This window comes from Triturus cristatus, chromosome 5_2 (genome assembly GCF_964204655.1).
Source record: "Triturus cristatus chromosome 5_2, aTriCri1.1, whole genome shotgun sequence".
Taxonomy (NCBI): domain Eukaryota; kingdom Metazoa; phylum Chordata; class Amphibia; order Caudata; family Salamandridae; genus Triturus; species Triturus cristatus.
In genome coordinates, this window is record NC_140588.1 from 468,977,317 (window position 1) to 469,001,437 (window position 24,121).

At 43.8% G+C, this 24,121-nt stretch overlaps 1 protein-coding gene across 3 annotated transcripts in view; it reads right to left on the bottom strand.

The window, feature by feature from the left end:
• Positions 1–24,121, bottom strand: part of MED1 (mediator complex subunit 1) — a 555,355-nt gene that overhangs the window by 178,249 nt on the left and 352,985 nt on the right. For all 3 annotated transcript variants that reach the window (XM_085606628.1, XM_085606627.1, XM_085606629.1), the window contains one exon: positions 13,786–13,857. In XM_085606628.1, the coding sequence (XP_085462754.1) occupies positions 13,786–13,857 (72 nt within the window). The remainder of the gene's footprint in view (positions 1–13,785; positions 13,858–24,121) is intronic.

A 24,121-nucleotide genomic window follows, 5' to 3' on the forward strand; every position in this document is an offset into this window, starting at 1 on the left:
TCAAACGTGGAGGGCTGCAGCCCAGGAGGGACATACACAGAGACCAGGACCAGCGTCCTGCCCTCCCACCTCCCCGCCACAGCCGCAAATCGCCCCCTTTCATCAACAGTGGTGGAATCAACCTCAAACGGCAGTGAGGCCCTGACAAGTATTCCAGCCCCTCTGGAGCCCGAGGAGAACCCCGAGTGCGCGACAAATTTATAGCCCTTCCTGTTGAGCGCGTAGCACATGTTGCCTATCAAGTGCGTCTCTTGCAGTAGAACTATATCAGGGGAACATCGCTTCAAGAATTGCAGAACGATCCCTCGCTTAATGCGAGTACCTTTAAGCCCCTACCCCCATCCCGAAATGTAAGGAGACCACCACCCCCCCCGAAGAACCGCACTTGAGCTACAGAAGCTTGCATCACTACGCCTTGCAAAACAAAAACCAACAACAACCATCCCAACAGTCCCAGTCCACCCCCCACCCTGCACCCCTGCGTAAGCTTGAAAAGCCTGTCGACCTATTCTAAGACTAATCTACAAAAAGAAACCCAGAGGAGGAGAAAGCTCCCTTCATACCCCCGCCACCCCCCGGGTTACTACACTCCCGGAGAAACCAAAAACTGCGAGTCACTGTCCGGGGCAAAGTCAAAATAATCTTGCACCAGAGTCCTCATTCCTGATCCACACCACCACCTTCTGCTCCACCAGCATGCTCCCCGCCAGCCCGTCGCTGGGGCAATGTGTCCAGCCATTCTCCAGCCATGTCCGGTGAATCAAAAAAGAAAGTCCGCTCTTCATACACCACGCGCAGTCTGGCCGGGAAGAGCATGGCGTACTTCAATTCCATCCCTCTAAGCCTTCTCTTAAAAGCCAGGAAGCTCTGCCTCTGCTTCTGCACCGCCTGAGTAAAGTCGGGGTAAAAGTTCACAGTGGTGTTCTGGAAGGCCGTCGGGCCGGACACTCTTGATGCTTGTAGAATGGCGTTCCGGTCCCTGAAATTAAAGATCCTTGCGACAATCGGTCTCGGAGGGGCCCCCACCTTGGGCCTCCCACCAGGGACTCTGTGGGCCCGTTCAACAGTAAAGAACTTACTGAGGCCTTTGGGCGCCAGATGGTTAACCACCAAGTCCTCCACGAACAGGTCCACAGACTGTTCCTCCGAGTTTTCCGGGACCCCAATAATGCGCACGTTATTGCGCCGTGCCCGGCCTTCAAAGTCCTCCAACCGTCGGGCAAAGAGGTCGTTCGCGGACCTCAAATTGCGGACTTCCAGCTGCAGGTCGGAGACATCACCCAGGAGGCCAGAAGTTTTAAGGTCCAGGGATTGAACCCGTTCATTGGTTTTCCCCAGGTCTGCCCGAATCAAGTTAACGTCGATCGAGATGGTGTCCACTTTGTGTGCCAAGGTCTCGAATTGCCGCCCGATAGAGGCCTGCATTCCCTCGATGGCACCCATAACGTCCTGGAGGGTTGGTTCCGTAGCGGGGGGTAGACCGTCCTTCAGGGCTTCCAGTGGCCGACCCGACTCCTTCTGATGGGCATAACGGTCCATGTTGTTGGTTTGGGTGTACCCTCCCCGCCTGGTGCTCTTGGGCTTCTGTTTTTCGGCTTCCGATTTGGTTGACATCGTGATCTGCAGCCGAGAGCAATACCCTTGCCCATCCAGAGAAGACAGTGCGACAAATGGCCGGCGCGGCGCACTCCCAAGCCAGGGCGCGATGAAATCAGGAAAGTGAAAGTGAAAGTGATGACACCGTCCTTCCGATGGCTCGCCCCACACTCAGCCGCTGTTGTTCAATTAGTGTTCGGGCACCGTGCCAGCGCAAGCCCCGGGCATCTTCCGGGGAGCAGGCCGCGACCTTCCGTGTGGCACAACTTCGGCGTCCGGTGGGCGATTTCAGTCCGGACAGCGACAATCACCTCAGCAACGGTTCGCCTTCAATATTCCGGGTGTGAAAGACAGGATTCGTCACAGGATATTTGCCGGAGGGAGCGCGGGTCTCAGGAGCTCCGGGCTCACGCGGCCATCTTGGTCACGCGCTAGGCTCCTCCCCCCAATATGGCCATTTATATACCAAAATTGTTGACACCAGTCCGGTCAGCTACGGAAATGGAATGCTTGTAAATAAACATAGTGTACTTTTAGATGGAGGTTAACTAAAGAGGTCATAGATATGTACAAGATTTGAATCACAACGGATCAGAAATAAAGGGCCAATGAAGATGGTTAAAGACGGGCCAATAGAATCTAAATCACCAGGTAAATTAACTCGTCAGAGTTATAATATTGCATTTTCCCATGGTAAAGACTCGTTTAGGCCATTTTTCTGTGCATCCAGAAGGAATATCCAAAAAACCTCACGTTTTTTACGGATGTTGGTGATGTTAGTGCCCTTATGGCTGTATATTTTTTCCAATATGGTGTAGCGCAAGTCACTATCATTGTGATTCGCCTCTTTCCAATGGGATACTAGTGGAGCTGAGAGATTGTTGCGTCTTATGTTCGATTTGTGTTCTCCAACACGTACCCTGCATTCCCTGGCGGTTTCTCCGACATAGGGCAATTCGCAAGGGCACAGAATGACATAGATACAATTCGAAGTGCGACAGTTGGTCATTCCCCCTAGTTCCACTGAACGGTTGCGAAAGTTGATTTTTTAGCTTACAATGGCATTGGCACATGCGTGGCATGTTCCACATTTGTGGTGGCCACGAATTGGTTGGTTACCAGTGATGGATTTCTGTACAAATGTTGTCTTAGAATTTGTGAATTTGGCCTTAACTAACAGATTCCTCAAATTTTTGTTGCGTCTAAAGGCAATCAACGGTTTAGGAATCCTAGGTGCAGTAGAGTCAAGGTTTAACAGGTGCCACTGGGAATTAACAATATGTCGAATTTTGTTGTTAATCGAGGAATGTTTTGTTATACATACCAGTTGTTCGGTATGTTTTTTCTCTTTGGGGACAAATAAAAAGTCCCGATTGTAATAACGGGCTTTTTTAAAGGCATCGCGTACCAATCTTTTAGGATAACCCCTTTGAATGAATTTCTGTTTCATTGGTTCTGAATGATGAAGGTAATCTTGGATAGATGTGCAGTTTCTACGAAGTCGTAGAAATTGCCCAAATGGGATACTGTTCTTCTGACTCGACGGATGAAAACTGTCAAAATGAAGGCGAGTATTTCTCGATGTGGGTTTAGTAAAGAGCGAAACTTTTAATTGGGCATTCTGATGTTCCACTACCACATCCAAGAATTCCAAACTTTGGTTGCTGATCTGGGCGGTAAATATCAGGTTGGAGTCTGCTAGGTTGATCCATGATAAAAATTCATCGAGTTTCTCCTTATCGCCCTGCCAAACGAAAAAGATCTCATCAATGAAGCGTGCCCAATACCGGATATTCTCGTAATATGGGGCCACTTCGTTACAGATGTTCTTTTTTTCAAAGTGTCCCCATGCTGACTCCTTTGATTTGATGGTAGATGTCTCCATCGAACTCAAAGTAATTTTCCTCCAGAACAGTCTTAAGGCATTCCATTAAAAATTTGCTGTTGTGTAGAGTCGTTTGAGTTTCAATGACGTCCTTAACTACCATATGTGCGTCTTTCTGTGGGATGTTCAACTCATCTAGTGAGAAGTGGCATGAAATGTGCAGTTGCTTTTAATTATTCCTTTTTGACAATTCATGTTGTATTTTCTAAAAACAAATTTATTTTGATCCATTAAATGGAAACCCAATTTGAGTTCTCGTAGGCTACACCATTTGTTCTAAAATTGAGCAACAAATAAATAACATTTATCCATAAATTCTCTTTAACTTGTAACTGATGTATGAATGAGAATATTGTAAAATTATTGTATAACTTCTAATAAGATATTATGACTCTCCATATATTCTTGGACAACAGAAACGCATAAAACTTACGCCCTGAAGAAGGTGGCACCCTTATTGTTGGGTGATTGCACCGAAACACGCGTCGGCGTGTCTTTTTGTATTGTTTTTTGTTGTCTCCATCAATTCCAACAGTACATATTAATGCTTTTGAGGAGAATACCTTTGTGTGTAAATTTTTTTTTTAACGCAGTGAAAATGTATATGTAGTGTATTGATTGGTTGTGTAAGGTTGAATGTTTTGCCTGGTGAGTATGAATGTGATATAATTGTTTATACACCCCTCTTACCTCTCTGACGGGGCCTCCTTTGGTTTTTGCATATATCTTTTCAAAAATCAATTTAAGTTTCATTTGTAGTATCTGTGTTTTGCAATTGTACCAATGAATTATCAAATAAAAAGTATAATCTTTAATCAAACTTCTTTGTGTGCTCTCGCTCAAATGGTATAGCCGGAAGCGACTCTCTGGGTTATATATCAGCAAGATCCATTCGATCTATTATTATTAAGACAGGTAGAGCAAAACTTTTGTGTCCGTTATTGGTTTTGCCCCCTATTGCTCGCCCTACATCAAAATTGGGGTACCGCTATTTTCAGTGGATATTTTAAGGAGATAACGGCTGCAAAGACATACTTACGGGATCTCTAACAGAAAGAGGGTTGAAATGACACTCCAGTGTGTCCAAGATCAGCAAATTATAACTTAGTTTGACAAAGATGACAGATTTGGGACTAACAGGAAGGGTAGGCTGAGGCCATGAATTGCTATATTGCCTTGTCCTATCTATTGCACTCAGTTTGTTTGCTTTGTTTTGCTTGACCATTGGCTTTTGGTGTTCTCAGTACAAGGGGTGAGGGAGGGTCGTGAAGGGTAGTGAGTGGGTTGGGGCAGGGATGGGAAATTCCAGGTGTAGAGGAAAAGTATTAAAAGTAAATTAAATTTGGTTCTGTTTTCTTTCTTGTTTCCTCTCTCTTGTTTTGGGCTGGACATGAGGGTGGCCAAGTCAGCACTCATGTCTAGATATTAGGTGCTGACACCCCAGCATAAGAGAGGGGAGATGGGGCACCAAGGCGATGTGTGGAAAATGGACCAAGATGATTGAAAGGGTATTAGGGAGTGTGGTATGGTGGGCAGAGACAAGGAAGGGCCAGGTAAGGAGGAGAAATGGGAAGTGGGTTTTAAATGCCAAAGTAGGAGGCAAATCAGGGGAGGAAACACAGTTTCCAAAAAAGTTTGAGTGATTTTCGAAAAAGTGGTTTTAGTACAAGAAGAGAAAAACAGGTTGTATGTGCCACCTGGAAAGATTTTTACTGAAAACTGATTTCCTTGTCTATTTCAAAGCTTCATGTCATTTCTATGAACGTTAATTGTTTCAATAATCCACCACAATGAAAGGCAATTTTAGGCTATCTTGAAGAACAAAAAATATAGCATTTCTACAGAACACCCATATCAGGAAACACAAAGAAAAGCTCTTTAACTGATCACGATTACAATTATAGCAATCCGTCTTTGTTTCCACAGTGCTTAACGAAGGGGAAATCCTTGCTAGCAAGATATTTGCTGGGAGCATGATAGAAACATTAGTTGGTGAACTGGGTAAATGGGTAATTGTGGAACTATAACTATGCTACTCATGATTTAAGGTTGCTTTGTTTTATCAGTCAATATCAGATGAATCCGACCCTATTTACAATCGATCACTTCTATTACCTTCCTTTTCTAAAAATATATTAATCAAAGGTGATTTTAATATTGTCCAAAGTCTGGAGTTGGATGTTAGTCAGCAGAGGATTGTCCAAAGTGAACTGAGGGTGACAAAGACAATTGCTAGACTCAAGACTGAATTAAAGTTAGTTACCCTTTGCAGAGTGGCATATCCTTCCAAAACAATTCATATGTTTGTCGGCTTGTTTTCAGTTGGCATCTACGATTATTGTCTTGTTTCATCTTCCATATCTGAAGCTATAATACAACATATCCAAATTGTTTTTTTGGAACATGCAGACATCCACTTAGATGGCTCTATCATCAATGGCCGTCCTGTCATTTGGACCCGCAATAAAGCTTTATTTTCAAAGACGTCCTTCTTAGAGGAAATGGGGAACACAACCCTGGCATTCTTAATGGAAAACATAGATAGGGTCACAATTCAGAATGGCTGGAAGACATTCAGAGCAACAATGAGCGGCAAGGACATTTCCTTTCAGCATATTCTGAAAAAGAAATATGGGGAAAATAAACCTGACCAACTTGTTTTTTTCAGCAGAGGCTAAATTTCATCAATCAGACATTAGATGGAGCTCTCTAAAGAGAAAACGATAGAAAGGAACTACAGATTTTTTTTACTTTCAAAGGAAGTTATAACTACACAAAACTTTGGTCAGCAACTCTACGAGGAGAGAGACTTTAGTGGTAAATTGTTAGCTTGACAGATTAGAACTTGCACAGTTAAGAACTGAGACACCCAAATTAAGGACCCTAGAACTTTAAACGAGGTCATTGATAGCTAGAGGACTGGATCTATATTTTGGAACGCTTTCACAAAATATATCTGGAAGATCTGAATCCCGCAGGAGAAGATATTTCAAGTTTTTTGCAGAATTTCAAATCCTGTATTCGTCAGTATAGACAGCACTTAATCTCACTCATCCAAAAGAAACTGAGGAATTAGTAAATGTCATGAAATCGTTTTCCAAATGTAAGGCCCCGAAAACAAATCGTAATCATCTGAGTGGTACTATTACATGGACACATACCCAAAGCATCCGTTTTTGAAAATTTGTAACTATTTTTAGAGAAGGAAATGTTACACTCTTTCAAAAAAGGGCTATTAACAGGTTTCCCCAAGAAAAAGACTCCGCACGTAAGCTATTTATACCCCACTACTCCTCTAAAAAAGGCCTATAACGTTTTAATGAAAATTCTGATGCTTAGAATATCTTGTTATTTTAAAATGATTAGGAAAATATCGAAAGGGTTCAATCCAACTCGGCAGCTATGCGCATATATGCATTTTTAGTGGAGGCAGTTGATTATTATATAGCATATAAGGTACACACAGTGATACTCTTAATTATGCTGAAAAGGCGTTTGACTGGTGAGCTGGAAATTTCTGTTTAAAGTTTTGGTATCTATGAGACTTCCTGGCCAGCTCATCAGGACAATTACATATGTGGGATTGGAGTTTAGCCTGGTTTTAAATGGGAAGACATCTACCCCCATTTGGGGCTCTAAAGGACGCAGGGCTGTCCTGTCTTGTCTTTGCTATTTGCAATTTGTCTTGAACCCTTGGCCTGTTCACTCCCATGCTTAAATTATACGCTGATTCTGTGCCATACATCCGACCAGATTGGAGGGCCATTACGAAGTGCTTTGATCTTTGGATATCTCTCTCAACTCTTGTGAGGTACAAAGTCAATGCTTTCAAAACTGAAATGCATCAGTCTAATACAGATGTCAAGGCATTGCCCCAATTCCTTTAGATGCCACATCATATGAATCCAGTTAGGTATGTGGGAATTATTTTCACAGAAAACCTAAACCTCCTTTGGAAGGTGAATTCTACCCCCTCTTAGGTAAAATGGAGTCTACGTTAGACCGATGGCATAACTTACTGATCTCGATTAGAAGTAGAGTGGCAACAGTGAAAATGCATGTCTAGCCATTACTGAACTATCTGTCTACAGCAATCCTAATACACCTAACAATTACATGCTTTTAAAAAATCAACACAAAGATCAGTAGCTTTATCTGGAATAAACGTTGGCCGCAAATAAGTCTACAAAAGCAAAAGCAATCACAAGAAGAAAAAGAATTAGCCTTACGAGATTGGAAAGGCTATTCTATCTGGCCACTTTTTTAAATACACATATAAGACTTCATTATATAACTTGTGTCAAGACATTTAATGATTTTTAAGGAAAAAATATTAATGGAAATTCTTCATACCCAGAATTTCCGAGACTGCATATACGAATTCTGAAGGCAGTGGGATAACGGACAATAATCCTTTTTAAACAAATACAAATGCAGTTGTGGCAATACCTGAATATCCCAGTATTCCACATCAGCACGTGCTATCTGTATTCCAATACATACAAGAGAGAAGCATGCTAAAAAATGCAGACAAAAGCTTCTAGAGACACAGTGATTGCTGAAAATGTCACAAAGAAAATTGGCCACGGGGTTAGATAGCTTCAGGGATATCAGAACGCTGCTTGAAAATCCTTCTGATCAGCCAAAAGTAGGTGACAGAAGAAGCAGGTATAAACCGAACACCAGGAAAATGGGCACATATATCCCTGTTCAACTACAAGGGGCTTAGAGGGGTATTCGAATCACACTCCTAAATTAGACCTCTGGATGAACCACCTCACTGCCTTCAACTACTCCCCCCCTCATTGACTCAGCAAAACCTCTCGGAATCACCCTGGACAATCACTTGAACATGAAGACTCATATTAGGAATTTGTGCAAAGGAGCTAACCACCTGATGAGGATACTCAGGAATCTCAAACATCTCCTCCCACAAGCAGAATTCAAGCAAGTGGTCCAAGCGCTTGTGTTGACTAGGCTAGACTATGGCAGTGTTACGCTCTATGGTCTCCCCAAATATACCTTGACTCCACTAAGGGCCTCATTGAAGGCGGCAGACAGATTGGTTACTGGTACCAAAAGAAATGCGCACATGTCCCCAGTCTTAAAATTCCTGAATTTGCTGCCCTACGAAGCAAGAATACAGCTAAAGATTGCCTGCCTATCCCACAAAGCCCTCCATTTCAAACCCCCCCGCTCTCTAGCGCAAAAGCTGGAAATATCCAGAGGGGGTAGACCTTCTAGGAGTGCTAACTCTCTCCTCCTGAACCTCAGATCTTTCGCAAAAAGTGATTGTGTTACCGAGCTTTCTCCGGCTCTGCACCGAAAATCTGGAACTCTCCCCCACCGGAAATACGTAATTGTAAATCGGATTTATAAAGCGCAGCTACTCCCCGAAGGCATCTTGGCGCTATAAAGACTGAGGACAGAAGGGACATTAGTGCTGGGGACAGGCAAAATAATAGATTATTTAGTTCATGCAGTCTGTGTAAATAGCCACGTTTTTAAGTTTTTCCTGAAACTCAGCAGGGATGAAGCTGTTTTTAGGGTAATAGGTAATTTGTTCCAAAGCATCGCTGTTGATCTGAAGAGGCTCCTACCTCCCCAGGCAGCCTGCTTGAAGGGAGTAACTACCGTGTTCCTAGCCAATCCTGACCATAAGGTTCTGATGGGGACATACCACTTTAGTTTGTTCCTAAACTGTACTGGTCCTTGACCGTGCAAAGATTTAAAAGCCAGACAGAGGGCTTTAAACTTACATCTCTGTCTAACCGGTAGCCAGTGCAGTTTTTTTATAGCTCCCTCTTGCTGATACATTTTTAGGGATCTTTAAAATGAGATGGGCCGCCGCATTTTGTATGATCTGGAGCCTGATGACCAGACCGGAGTTGAGGGCAAGATAAAGGCTATTGCAATAGTCTATACATGAGAGGACCATGGCCAGTGTCATTGTTTTCAGGAGTTCCCCTGGTATGTATTTCTTAATTTTATTGATTAGTCTTATGGTACAAATGGAAAAAGATGTGATTTTACTAATTTGTTCTTTGAATTTGAATTCCTGGTTTATGATGATGCCCAAGTCCTTTGTTTTGGTAGAGGGTGTGGGCAGCGCATCCAATACTGGTGGCCACCAGTCGGGCGTCCAGAGGGAGGGTTTGTTATCATAGATAATAATCTCTGTTTTTGATACATTTAACTTCAGGCAGTTTCCATCCATCCACTCACTCACATTCTTCATACATGCACTAAAAGCCTCTCCCGGTTTCTTTTCTCCATTTGTTAGGGACACCACAATTTGTGTGTCGTCAGCATATGAAGCTAGGGAGAAACTTGCCTCTTTTATAAATCAGGGCTAGTGGCGCTACATACAAGTTAAAAAGTGTGGGGCTCAGGGCTGAGCCCTGAGGGGCTCCACGTGGTAGGAAGAACTGCTTGGAGATTGCTGACCCCATGGCTACATTTTGCTGTCGATCTTTTAAAAATGATTTTAAAAGCTCAAATTCTGTGCCTTTTACTCCCATGTGTCCTGGAGACTGTCAGCCAAGATCTCATGGCTGACTGTATCAATGGCTGCCGTGAGGTCAAGCAGCACCAAAGCAGCCAATCCACCTCCATCAAGAATTACACGGATATCCTCAGTTGCTATGATAAGGGCAGATTCAGTACTAAGATACTTCCTGAAAACATGTTGTGTTTCATCTAGCAATGAATTTGTTTCAATGTGTTCTGTGATTTATTTGTTCATTAATTTTTCTATACATTTGGCGGCAAAAGGGTGTCTTGCAATAGGGCGGTAAATGCAGGGTTCAGTGCTGGCCAGGTTTTCTTTTTTAAGAAGTGGAAGAATTGAGGTACGTTTCCACTGGGCGGGGAAAATTCCGCTAGAAAATACTTTATTAATAATTTTCCCCAAATGCACTGCCAGTTGGGTGGGTATCAGATGCATTATGCTAGGCGGGCATGGGGAGCCAGACTTAATTGACAGAATAAGGTCCTTTAATTGGTCTTCCGAGGGGTTAATAAATGTAGATAGGCTATTTATGTTTTTTCTAGTATAAGATGCATGCTTAGTCTGAGTGTGGTTATCCGCAAATTTGTCATAGATATTGACCACCTTCTCTTGAAAAAAATTGGCCAATAGATCGCAAAAGTCTTGATTTGATTCCGTATGACTAGCCTCGTTAGGTTTGACCAGCCTATTGATAACCGAGAAAAAGGTTTTATTAGTATCGCAAGCATTTTTTATGTGCTTAGTGAAGTATTCTGTTTTTGCGTCTACGATATCTTCTTATGCCTTGAAAGTTTGGCTTTATATGTGATTTTCTCCTCTACCTCATAGTTTTTTCTCCATCTTTGTTCCTGTCTACGACATTCCTGTCTCGATAGTCTCAGATTCTCAGTAGTACCAGGGTTGGGACACCTTTCTTTTTACTGTTTTGCTAATGATGGGTGTTATCTTATCCAACGCAGTTTTAAGCCAGCAAGAGAGGATCTCAACATTATGATCCACATTGTTCACCAGTTGACATGGGGTAGCAGTGATCGCCTCTTCAAGTTCATCTGAGCGGACATTAGGCCAAGCTCTACCGGTGGTTTGTTGTATGGTTGGTCTATGCTGGGGTACTGTTTTAGTCATCATAAGCCAGTTGACAGCCCAATGATCCGACCAGGCCATTGGGAGGGAAAGGGACACCCCAATGTCCTCCCATTTGGAAAATATACCATCCAATATATGACCGGCCTTGTGTGTGGGACCCTTGGTAATTAGAGGCAGTCCAAATGCGTCCATTATATCAATAAATGTTAGCGAGTCAGGGTCCTCTGTGTTTTCCAAATAGAAATTAAAATCTCCCAACACCGTGAAGTTCTCATTGATTATTAGAGTTTCCATCACAGTGCAGAGTTTATCAATGAAACTGTTCCTGTCTCCTGGAGGGCGATAAACTAGAATTCCTTTTAAAACTGATGAGTCTGGCGGCTCAATCGAGAAAGTCATTGCTTCGAAACCCACCGTGACTAGTGGTTCGAATCTAGTACTATAGTTGTCTCGATAAAGGTTTGCCAGTCCCCCCTCCTCTTTTATTTTGCCTCTCTAATTTGAAAGTGCGTACCGAGGGGATGTAGCAGCAACAATATCAGGACCGCAGCTGTCATCCACCCATGTTTCTGTTATGAATGCCACATCTTTATTTAGTGTTAGGACAAGATCGTGGAACTCCAATTGATGTTTCACCAGAGATCTAGTATTTAGGAGTAGGCAATGGATGCTACTTTTATTTGTTGGAAGTGACACAGTTGATTCTGTATGCTCAGGTGGTCCGGTACGTTCTGGTGTATGAGTATCAGGGGACCATCTGACTTGGTCAGTAGTGTTACCCTGATAGGGGAGATAGGGGGCATTTTTGGAATTACATTGTCTTAGAGCTAACAGTTTCTCACACGAATACCTGCTAGTGTTGGTGGGTTTTGGTGCCACAGGACCCGGGGTACTGGCGCTGGGCGCGGTCCAGGCGCGGACGGGCACAGACAGGCTTGCCTTTGGTGTGCCGGCGGTGCACCCGCTGCATGCGTCCCCTGCGTGCACGCGCCATAACCTCCTTTTGTAGTGCCCGGCTTAGTTTGGGAGCGGAAAGACTAGACCGTTCCTTTCACAAGATGTTGGTTAAGTGTGGCCCTACCAGGAAGTGAGTCACCTTTTTTTAATTTTAGATTCCCCGAGATCTCCCTCCACAACAAACAGCCCGCTAATGACTGCGGTGGACCGGGGGGGATAACAGGGAGCAAAAAGTGCTGTTTCCACTCCTACAAAAGTACGTGCAAAATACGCTGGCAAGGTGCAAAGTGGCCTCGTTAAAAAGGGTACAATTTCATCATTATTAAAAAGATAAAATAACAGTATTTTAAAACTACGGCTTAACCCTTTGCTAACAAGTAGGTAGCGGTAGAATTATTGTTCTAGCCTGTACTAATGGCGTTCTGTCTTTTTAGTCATCTGTAGAATCTCCTCCAAGGTTGCTTTCAAACTGGAAGTAAAAAGATTCCTTATGAACAAGTTCTTCCCTTAATAAGGTGATGGATCGTCTGCTATAATGCATTGGACTTACACCTTTAAGCCCTGCGCTGGATGCTATTCTTGTTGGTTTAAATTATTTGCTCCCCTTCTATTTCGCTATGTACCAGTTTTCATCTTATTCTTTGTTGACCCTTGATATTTGTAACCGTTCTATTCTGTAAGTCCTATTTGATTTTTGTTCTGTTTGGTATTCCCATCTGACACATGTAATGCAAGTATTAACCTTCCTATCCCTCCAACTGTAAAGCGCTCGGATATCCCTCTGGATCATGTTCGCGCTATATAAAACTTTATAAATAAATATCTTTAGGCAGATGCAGACTTATGCACAGTGGCTAGTATGTTCTATCCCCCAAAAATTACATGAATCGAGTGCAAATACCCAAGATTGTTGCTCTAGTTGTAATCACATTGGAACAAGGCAACATATGATTTGGGGATGTCAGAAGTAGAGGCAATCTGGAAAAACTTTACTACATTTATTCTGGATTTAATTGGTTTTTCCATAGTTCCAGATGCAAACTCTACTCTTCTGGGCCGCTTAAGGCATTTAGGGCTTAGAAGTACGAATTCCCGAATTTCATAGTGCATAGCCGTATTACTAGGCCTCTTGTTAATCACAAATGGTTGGAAAGCAAGCAAACCCCCAGATTTCCAAATGTGGCTTTTTTGGAAGCTGTAACCCCCCAATCCCAAAAAAAAAAAAAAAAAAAAAAAAAAAAGTCTTTACGACCCTTTTCCCTTTGCGAGCGAGTTACCACTCCAACTTTGGAGTCAGTAACTTTTCAGTAGTTTGCAACCTGAAATCCAGTCACAAACCACTGATAAATAGGTTACTGAATCGTAATTTGGAAGGTCCCCTTACAACATGCCTGTTTCAAATTGCGATGCAGTAATCATTAAGCCTCTCATTTTAAGAGTTGGTAAATATTTTCTGGCTCCTAAATTGGGATTCTTACATAAGGAGAAAACTATTTTATAGCCACAAACTCATCTTTTGTTAACCTGAAGTGTTTGCAACTGCAAAGTAGGTTAGTACATCTGGCATAAAGAGAGCTAATAGCGCACACTACAGCTCTAATGGTGCACACTACAGCTCTAATGGTTAAAGCAACCTTATTCATGGAAAAAAGGAAGTTACCAACGTCACGAAGACATTAAATAATGAAAACATGTTGATGTACAGTATGTTGTCATTAATAACCACTATAACAAAACAGAAAAGTGTTACCTATCTCCATCAATTTGATAAATAGCTAAGAGGCCTTCCAGATTCTTTCCAAAAGCGTCGAAATTTTTCACCCTAAATTAAAAACAAAACATTACAGACATTGAATAACCTATACACAACTTAAGAGAGCCACCCACTTATTCACATGCCTAGTGTACTCCAATAACTAATTTCTCTCATTTCCGTCCAAAATGTTTTTTTAGGTGAACCAATGTATTGCATAAGTTTTTTATTCATTCATTCATTCGTTCATTCATTCATTCAATCATTCAAGGCATATCATTGGATTGACAAAAAAACATGATTTACATTTCATGCTGGGTTATTGTAATGTTTTAACACACGCGGGTACCAGTTGGTCCACTTTCTTATACTCACTAGACATGTCAATCTGTTTTCCAGATTTATTGTATTCTACAAAAAAGCATTATCTTGCAAATCAAAATAAATATAACGGACAGAGTAAATGCAACTAGAATTTTTGGAAAATGTGCAAACTAATTTAAATGTCTCTCGAATGATGGAGGCAAAGCTTTTTACACAAGGCTCTGAGAGTTTAATACACATTCGGCAGTGCATGGGTGTCCGTGAAAGGGAGCTGTGGGTTGATAGATATGCAATTTACATTTGAACCTTTTTATATTTCTACTTGACTACAGCATTTATTACAGGACCTTGTTAGGAGTGAGTCGGGTATTGCATAACTGGAGGTCTGCAAATGAAAAACAGCATCCCATTGTGAGGAACTTTTGGCACAAAGTAGTGCAGTGGGCCAGATCTGCAAGTTGTCCAATTATGGATTGATTTTCCTCGAGGAAAGCTGGCACTTTTGATTTTATGAGGTAACTTTGAATTCGGCAAAACAAAAAGCTACTTAGCGGCTCTTGTGGCGTGAGTTATGTCTTCCAAGGGAGCTGTACTTTCATCCAGTTATACAGCTGTGTCCTGGAATCTCTGAATGTGTGAGAGCGACAGCAGTTATGCAATCATAGTAAGCGGTCCACTACCACCTCTGTTTTGTTTCAGAAGAGGAAAGGGGGTTTCTCAACATATACATTTGGAAGTTACATGATATAGGCTCATTCACAAATCTAATCAAAAGGTAGATCGATCAAAAATCGGGGTGTTAGCATGCAGGAGAACACGTTTCTTCATTGTACGTTTGGTGGTTGGAACAGTGATTTGGAGCCTTTTGCGTTCTGGACACGGGGGACTAGAATGTAGCACGTGCACCTACTTTGTGTCCCTGTGGCAATTTGGTACTGTAGATGCTTGTGCAGCACCTCTTGTAATACAGATTGAACTGGTGTGCATTTCGCGCTGGTGTGATTCTAAGGGGTTCCAATGACAAAACCAGCACAAGTACTAACTATTCCACTCCTGCAAGTGTGACAGTTCAGACTATTCCAGTTCCCAAAAGCTATAAGAATGGCTTGTGCGGCAAGTATTAGTTGTTTTTATTGAATTAATAAACAACAGTTTTTCTGTTTCTCTCTAAATTGCACAAACAGTGCCACCATGTGGCAGCTCTGAGAATTGCTTGCGTTGACAATTAAGAGCCAGTGCTGAGCACCGGAAACCGCGGCTCAAGTTAAACACTTGATGCAAATGAGAGAACACATTGCCTCTGCACCCATGCCCTATCAGAGACGCAGGCACAGAGGCAGAGGAGCGGTCAAGGGGCACACTGACTGTGCACACAAAGAGCATCAGAAAGAGGTGGCACACGGTCAGTGCCCCAGTTAAAAGGGGTAAAAGGGGGCCAGGGATCCCAAAACACCCAACCACAGGCAGGTGTAATCAATTGCTGTACACATCTGCAGGGGTTCTATGTCAGTCTTGGAAAGACAGACCACATTGCTGCCTGCAAAGTGGGGACAGACTGTCTGCTTCTAACAGCCTATTCACCTTTCATTAATGAGACAACAGTTGGGTAGGCGCTCATTTTTGGCATTAACTGTATTAGGGCGCACTGACGAAGCCTGCAGCCAGGGCACCCACTTAAGGGTGCACCACAGCGTAGACTAGGACAGTGCATCTTTTATGTAATGCAGCCCGTGATGAACCAGTCCTCAGCAGTTTTGCAGACAGCCAATGTCTGCATGGAGAGAGCTACGTTTTCTATACGGATATATACATCGGTTTTTGCTCGCATTTCGAAACCACTCTGCTTGAGTATTAAAATTATGTCAGAGTAAGTAGACTGCAAGGATTTCCCACCTTTCCATATGCCTAAAACTCAAAAACATATCAAAATGTGAAGACTCCCAAAACGCATCCGTTTCCCCCCACCTTTTATCAAAACCCATTGGTCTTCATTCTTCTGTCAGGCAGTGAAGAGATGACCGAAATCATTCATAACAGCAAATCTGGCTGCTGGACAATATTTGTCCGCTTCCAGTTCTACAATCTTTAACAACTGAAGGCATCCCCAGATTTAGAGATTTTTTTTTCATCTTGCACTGTCTACTAGAACAGTCAATCAAAACATGAGGTTGTCACTCCCTTGCTTAAAACGAACTATCGAAACACCCCAATCACACAACTTCATAGCTTAGATGAAGTCATATAAAACCTGTGTGACTTGGAGTTTACCTGCTTTTTTCCATGTTGACAAAGTAATATTTGGGTTATTAAATTTTGTTGTCTCTATCTTTAGGACACTGGTGGCTAGAAGTAACTGAATGCCATGAGGAGCCGTTGTCTTCAAAGATTCTTTAAAGTTCAGCTTTATGAGATGGGGCTGGGGCACGTAGGATTCCGATGTAGTATTTCGTTAGATCGCCTGAGGTCCGGGCTTGCCAGTCCCAGCTCCAGCCTCAACCTGGCCCTCCTTGCATGCCGAGGGTAGGCAAAGATTTCTTTATAGGCCATTTACGGAAATTTGTGAGGCAGTGGTCGAGATTTCGAGGGAAGGCCAGGTGTCCGTAGCTCAGAGCAGGCTGAAGCTTGGCTCGCGGGACGTTTAGTATTGTGCCAGCTGTTGGGCTGTATGGCTGATGGTTTAAGCGTTTCAGGCTATGGATGACTCCGGCCCCTTTAGTTCTAAGGTGTTTGAGGTGGGCCCTTGGTTTGGCCCCATCATTGACCCAGACACCCAGGTAGTTGTAGCTTGTGCAGGTGTATATTTGCTGATTTCCTAATAACCATTTGGCAAATTTCTTATGGCGGTGTGTGCCAAACACCATTATTTTGGTCTTCGCCTGATTCACCAAGAGTTTGTTCTACAAGTTATACCTGTGGGGAGCCCAAAGGGTTCTCTGTAGGCTGGTGCGGGTGTGGTCAAAGATGGCAAGATCATCAGCGTATAGTAGAGTCTGCAGGCATGTTCTCCCTAGTCTGGGAGTGATTAAACTAGTGCCTTCCAAAGATTTGGGCAGGTTGGCGGTATAGAGAGTAAAAAGTAATGAGGCAAGCACGCTGCCTTGTTTAAGGCTGTTGATGAATGGAATTTTTGCTGTTTCTGTACTAGGGCTGGTTTTTATCTTGACCCATGTTTCCTGGTACCGGGGCTTTATGGCTTTAAGAAGTTGGGAAGGGATCCCCGAAGAGCCTAGTTTATGCCATAATGTGCCCCGATCAACTCAGTCAAATGCTGCGCTGTAGTCCACAAAGCAACAGAAAAGGGGGGGTTGCTTAGTCGGTGTGGCTCACCTGAACAGGTAGGCCAGTGCTAAGATGTTGTCGAGGGCCAAGCTTTCTGGTCTGAATCCTGACTGGGAAAAGAGGAAAATATGGTTTTTGGCTTCCCAGGCTTCCAGTTCATCCAGTAGGATTCAAACGTAAGCCTTGCCTTCAAGATCTAGTATGGCTACGAGGCGATAGTTGGCCAGATTAGTGCGCTCTCCCTATTTGGGTCTTGGGTAGAGAGTTGATCCTTTCCATGATTGCGGGATGTAGCTGCGAGTAAGGCATGATTGAAAAGCGGCAGGAGAACCACTGTCCAAAATGTTTGGGCGGACTTGAAAACTGCTGCAGAGATCCCGTTGGGTCCCAGCACCCCATCATTTCTCATTAATTTGATGGTATCGATGTCTGAAGACTCTGAGATGCTAAAGACTTGCGTGGCCATGGGAGGCTCGTTGTGTTTGCATCCCCAGAGTCTGGGGAGTGAACTGCTTAACGTAATAGACCCATACGCTGTCTGCTACACTAATCTCCTTTGATTGACTGAGATTAATACGTTGATTAATGTGCTTCCAAAACCGGGCTTGCGTCTTCTCTTTAAGGAGGGTGAAGAGGTTCGGTGGAGCCAGACTCTATTCCTACTCGGAGGGCTGAGAGAGCGTGGCCCTGGAATTTCTTGTCACCTCAGTGTCTAACCTTAGGGGACTTTCAGATCCTCCGCAGACCTGCCAGCAGCTCGTTGGCTTCTATAAATGAAGCTAGGGTTCTAGAATTTCACCCCTGCTGTGTGGAAATTGCAGGGGCACCCCTCAATGCCAGTTGTAAATCCGTTAGGAGGTCGGCGCAGTGTTCCAGCAGGGCCGCAGAGCCTAGGACTAGTTGCTCTTTAGTTTCTATCTAGGCAATACATTTTTTGCTAAGATTTGCTGCCCATTTTATTCTTCAGAGACATTTGTGACTTTCCTCTCCTGTTAATGCTCTGATCGACGTGCATTGGGACACTGCTTTACTAGTGAGTGTGAAGGTCGCTTGGAGAGGTCTATGGTCACTCTCGTCCCGATCGTCTACTTTGAAATAACAAAGATCAGTTGACAGCGAGTTGCTAATACAAATCTAGTCGATTGAAGGAATGTTTGAGCGTAGAAAGGGGGAGCCATGATGGATCTTGGGCCAATTTGAGAGTATGAGCGGAGAATAAATTATGACTGTCCAGGAAGGTTTGCAGCCGGGCGGCCTCCGTACGTGGCCGGGAGTGTTTTTGAGGCTTGCCAAGAGATCTGTTGTTGAAGTCCAAGTATGATTAGGTTGTGATGTGGATATTTGGCGAGGAGGTCTCCAATAATGTCAGTAAAATAATCTAGGGCCTGGTTTGTTGGGTGCAATGAGGGGTTGACGTAGCATTTGATTAGCAGGAGTCAGTGTTTTTTTTTTTTATGCACGCAGATAAGGAGGGCTTGTAACTAGGTGGTCGGAATTACAGTGGCCACAATCCTTCGGGAATGTTTGATAAAGGTGGAGGGGCCTCAAGATAGTCGCCCAAAGGTGTTACGGCTAGTGGCCCGGGATGTGTAGTTCAAAGTACCCTGTGAGGAGTGTTGTGTCCGTAGGACAGGTCTCCTGCAGGCAGAGGATGTCACACTTTTGGAGGTATTCTAGGGAGGAGTTTGCTGTGAGGAGTTTTTTGATGCCTGTCACGTTCCAGGAAGTAATTGTTAGATGAGCGTTAGGGCCAGGTATCCTGGGCAGGAGGCTGGGTAGCCTGTTGCTGGAAGAGTTAGAAGTGTCGTCGGGAGGGATGGTGGTGGTCCAGCGGGCCCCGATGTCCCAGTTGAATGTGGGTAACGGGGCTGCCTTAGTGAGCAATTCTTTGGTCAGAGGAGCAGGTTACTCTCAAGGCATCATAGCGATAGGGCTTGGCAGATTGTGTGTTGCTCAGATTGGTTTAGTTTACACCTTTTAGGATGGAGTATGTTCCAAGCTAGTGTGCATCAGTTGTTAGAACATGGAGATATCTTTTCTGTGGGAGAGATTTGATCTCAATCCCCCAGTCCGCCAGTTGTTTTACTTCATGTAGCATTGTTGTCTGAAGGAACTGTTGGAACAACCCAACCAGGTTTGACTTGCCATGAGTGTCCCCGGGGAGGCTTTGAAAGTTAACCCAGGTGAGATCGGCTGATCTTATGTAGACCATGGAGGATATGTGCTTCATTAGGCGAAATATGTCACCTCTGTTCAGGGTATTGGGATGTCCTTTGCTGTGATATCATGGAATTACAACCACCTCGTAGATCCGATGCTCAGATGTTTGAGAGCACTTTGTCTGCTGGACGGTGACCGCAGGGCCTTGGACGTTTGGGGGAGGTCTGAGGGTTAGAATATCGTAGGGAACTTTGGTGGTGGAGGAGCAAGAACTTGGGAGAACCCCAAAAGGGTCTCTCACCATTGTTGATGTGGGATTGCATAGTGGGGAGGGGGGCCTGGGTACGAACGCCCATCTTACCCCTTATTGTTTGGAGGGGTCTGTATAATTGCATGGGCAGGTCTTGTCCTAGCACCCAGCCATCGGTGGGGACGATCTGGGAGGCCTGGATGGAAGCGGCCATCTTCCTCTTGCTTGTCCCAGAGACTATAGAGGGACCGGGGTCGGGACTTGTCCCTGCACCTGTTTTTATGATTGTGCCTTCAGCCGACCAGGAAGTGAAGAAGTCCGAGTCTATAGCTGCTGGAGTGGCAAGATTATTTCCAGCAGACTTTGCGGCAAAGATAGGGTGAAACTGGGGGGGCTCGAGGTTGCTTGTGTTGCATGGTTCTGGGTTTTTTAAAAATTCACTGCTCAGTTATTAGCCTTGGCTTTTTGGTGTAACTTTCGTAGTTTTTTTTTCTTTGCCACTAGAGAGCGGGCCTTCTGACGGCTTGGGGCTGGTTGTAAGTTCATACCCAACCACAAACGCTTACCAGGTGGAAGTACTGGGGTAGGGACCCATTGGTCTGAGAGAGTTAGAGTTCTGAGGTGCTAGTGATGCTTGGCAGCTAGATGTAGTTGGAGGGTTTTCAAACAAGTCAGACACAGGACTCTGGGTGGGTGGGAGACTGACTGGAATTGCGATGATTATGTTTGGGCATCATCTATGCTGTTAGCCGACTGACTAGCAAGGGTCCGGCATTACCCCTGATTGTGTTGGCGAGATCAGTTAAACTGCCAGGAGAGTAGCCCACTGTTCGATAATGGCTGCACATGAGCAAGAACACTGATTTTGCGTGGTGTGAAATGCATTCACAATACGGTATATCTTATTGTTCAGGTCCACTAGGCGCAAGACTATGGATTGGAAAAGATCTACTTGAAGTTCCATTTTGGAGGTTTGACTTAGTAAGGCTTTGGCCATTATATACTGTGCGTCACTGGGTTTTTGGGATTGGAGAGCTGCCGTTGTGTAGGAATTGTCAATATTTGAAGATCAGGAATGAGCCTGACTGGTTCCATTAGATATTCTAAATAGCTCCGGTGTAAGCTCTAATGTGCAATCAATTTTGGATTCTATATTGAGTAAAAACAAGGTACACACGTCCCCCAGGTCCTGTTTGATGGCCAAAGCGCCCCATCGTTTAACAAAATGCCTCTGTAGATCTGGAGCTGTGATCTGGAGTGAGAGTGATTGTGGCTGATGTATTTGGGCAGTGATTACTAGTGCCTTTCCAGGGGCATTCTTGTTGCTGTTCCTTCTATGGCAAGGTGTTTCCACCCTGGGAAAGACAGAGCCTTGGGGTTTTTGGAATCACTGTTTGACCAGAAAATGGGTGGGCTTGGACTAGTGGGAAAACCAGTTCAGAGACAAGAATAGGATCTACGTTTCTTTACTAAAAGGCACTGGTCTTCCAAAGCCTAGTCCATGCATGAAGAGAGATTGCCAGGGAAGGGAGCTCCTCTTTTCTGCTGGAGACGCTTGGGGGTGACGCTGCCTGCATGAGAGGTGGGACATCTTTTAAAGGCATGGGTTGCAAAACGTGGGTAATACAGCTTGCTGCAGGGACATGGGGTGAGAATTTTTGGTTTGAAGATGCCTGGTGCAGGGCTGCTCTCCAGGCACTCAGGGCAGGCTTGGTGGCCTGATAGAATGGTTGACTTTTCCCCTCATTCGCATCGGAGACAGATTTTGAGCAAGTTAAAAGCTTACCCTTGGTCATGCTGCAGTTGGAAACAATGTTCCCTCAAATTTTTTTTTTTTGCTGTGCTGCAATGCTGTGTCTGTGTGCACACTTTTCTGTGCTGTGTGTGCAACAGAGCTATAACAGGACTATGTGAGTGAGAGTAGTGTGCTACCTCTAAAAAAAGGTGAAGGCATCACCTCTCTCATTTTTGGACAAAACAGGAGGTAGGGTGCATGGATGAAAAGTTTTTTTAAATAAGTGCTATAATGCAGCCAGCGCTGGCAGCATCACATATTCTTTTTTTTATTTGTTGGGGAAACATGGAAAGGGAGAGGAGAGAGAGGGAGCAAGAAAGAACACAGACAGTGGTTGGAGGCAAACAAGAACATGGACAGTAGTGGAGGGCAAGCGACAACATAGACAGCAGGAGTAGCAAGCAACAATATGGACTGTGGGTGGGGCAAGCTACAACACAGACATCTAGAAGAGGGGAGGAGGGGACAAGTAACCGCACAGAGTGGGAGAGTGCAAGAAACAACACAGACCGCAAGAGGAAGGTGGGAGAGGGAAAGCTACAACACAGACTAGGGGTAGGTGGGGCTAAACAACAACACAGACAACGGGTGGGGCTAGAAGCACATGAGGGAGGCAGATGAAAAAAGACACTCTCACAGCAGTGGAAGGACACAAGTAATGCATCAGTACACTAGGGGAGGGACAAACACATGAGGAGGAAGGAAACCATTAAGATGCACGCAAATGAGTGACAATGAAGCCAACCAATGGCAACTAAAATGTGTCCCCTAAGCCCACTGTCTTAGGCAAGGGTACCATTTTGTGGTGCTCATATAAAGTGCACCAAGGCCCTTGGGCCAGGTTTGTGTTATATAAAATTGCTGAAAGGAAATTGTTTCTAGGTGTGTTAGGTCAAATGAATCAATCAACCCATGTAAACCGAGACCACAACTTCGAGACTGCACAGGGCTGTTAAATGAAAGTCAACCTTTCAGCATATTAATGGGATCAACAGGAATTGGAAACGGTGACCACTGAAGCCGAAAGGGCTAACAAGAACAAGGGCCAGATATGAAAGGAGTTTTGTGTTCACAATAAGTCTGATTTCGAATATCAGGCTCTTTGCACCCTTCAATAATGCCTTTTGGTATGCAACAAATATAAATTGCAATACATTAACATGTTACAAAAAATACAAAATGAGCAGCGAGCACACTATATGTACTTTTCTACAGTGAAAGTTACTGAATCGCAATTTGTGTTTGCCACAAAATACTGAGTCGCTATTTTTAAGTAGTGTGTTTACAGCTTCCCTTCCAAATACTAATTTGAAATGAGATGCAATAATGTTTTGCGACTGAAATTAGGTTGCAAAACAGTGATATTTTACAGAATACAGAACTGTCGCGGTAATCCCTCCCCCTTTGTAACTGTTGACAAAAACATTTTTTAGACTACGTAGTGGTCCTATCCCTACTCTTTTTTTTAATTTTAAAAAAAAACTTTTTATTGTATATAAAAACATAACAAGGTCACATATGAAAACTTGGGTCACCAAGAGAGCATGGTTGCCGCAGCACCGGCGACCTATCCCTACTCTTGAAAAAATGTTCATAAACTTTTCTTTTCCTTTTTTATTTTTTTAAACAGATCCAGTTTTCAATGCATTTTTTTTTTTTTAATATGATTGCTTTATTTAAAAGCAACCACAGATAAGGTCATGTGCTGACCCCAGCAGGCCACTTTGTCTGTGATGGCTGAGAATCACAGTGGGTCACATTTTGTGACTTACCTTATGAGTATTGGTGAGGTAGGTGAAAGTGCGACCCACTAGGAATTGGTATTTTGCAAACAAACCTATTAGTACATAGGTTGGTTTGCAAACTACCACAGTGGTTGCAAAAATGATGGTCACAAAGTGCGACCAGTATTTAGCGACCAGAGCTTCATGCATCTGGACCAAAATCTTTAGTAAAAGTTCTTTTTTGATGTAATTTTACAGCCATTACTTTTTTTTTTAAACTCTCTTTATTAAACAAGCTCATTAGACAGTACAATGATATTTGCAATAGCATGCACATTGTGAGTTATGTTTACATTCAAACATCGTAGTTTAGAAGAACAGGGGAATGGATGGTGTGGAGAACAGAGTACAAGGGGCATCCGGACCCATTCCCATCAGTGGCACCCATCTGGGGGAAAGTAAAATTAAGTGCTCACATCACTACAGTCAGCTAGAGCCCCTTAGGTTGCTTCATGGCCTTCTAATGATCCCTTATAAGCATGCCACGGTGCCCACACCTTCTCCCATTTCTTGGCGCAAACTCTACATTTGTATACGGTTTCCTCTGCCCTCTGACACCAATCCAAGTCCTTCTCCCACTCAGTCACTGAAGGCGGAAGTGGCCCCCCATCCCTGAGCAATATTATGCTTCGCAATCCCTTCTGGCAGCGTAAGCCAGATGTTTATGTATCTGGGCCAGACGGTCTTTTCCTTAATTATGAGCAGTAGCCACTTTGCGTCTAGTGGAACGTCCGTTCCCAC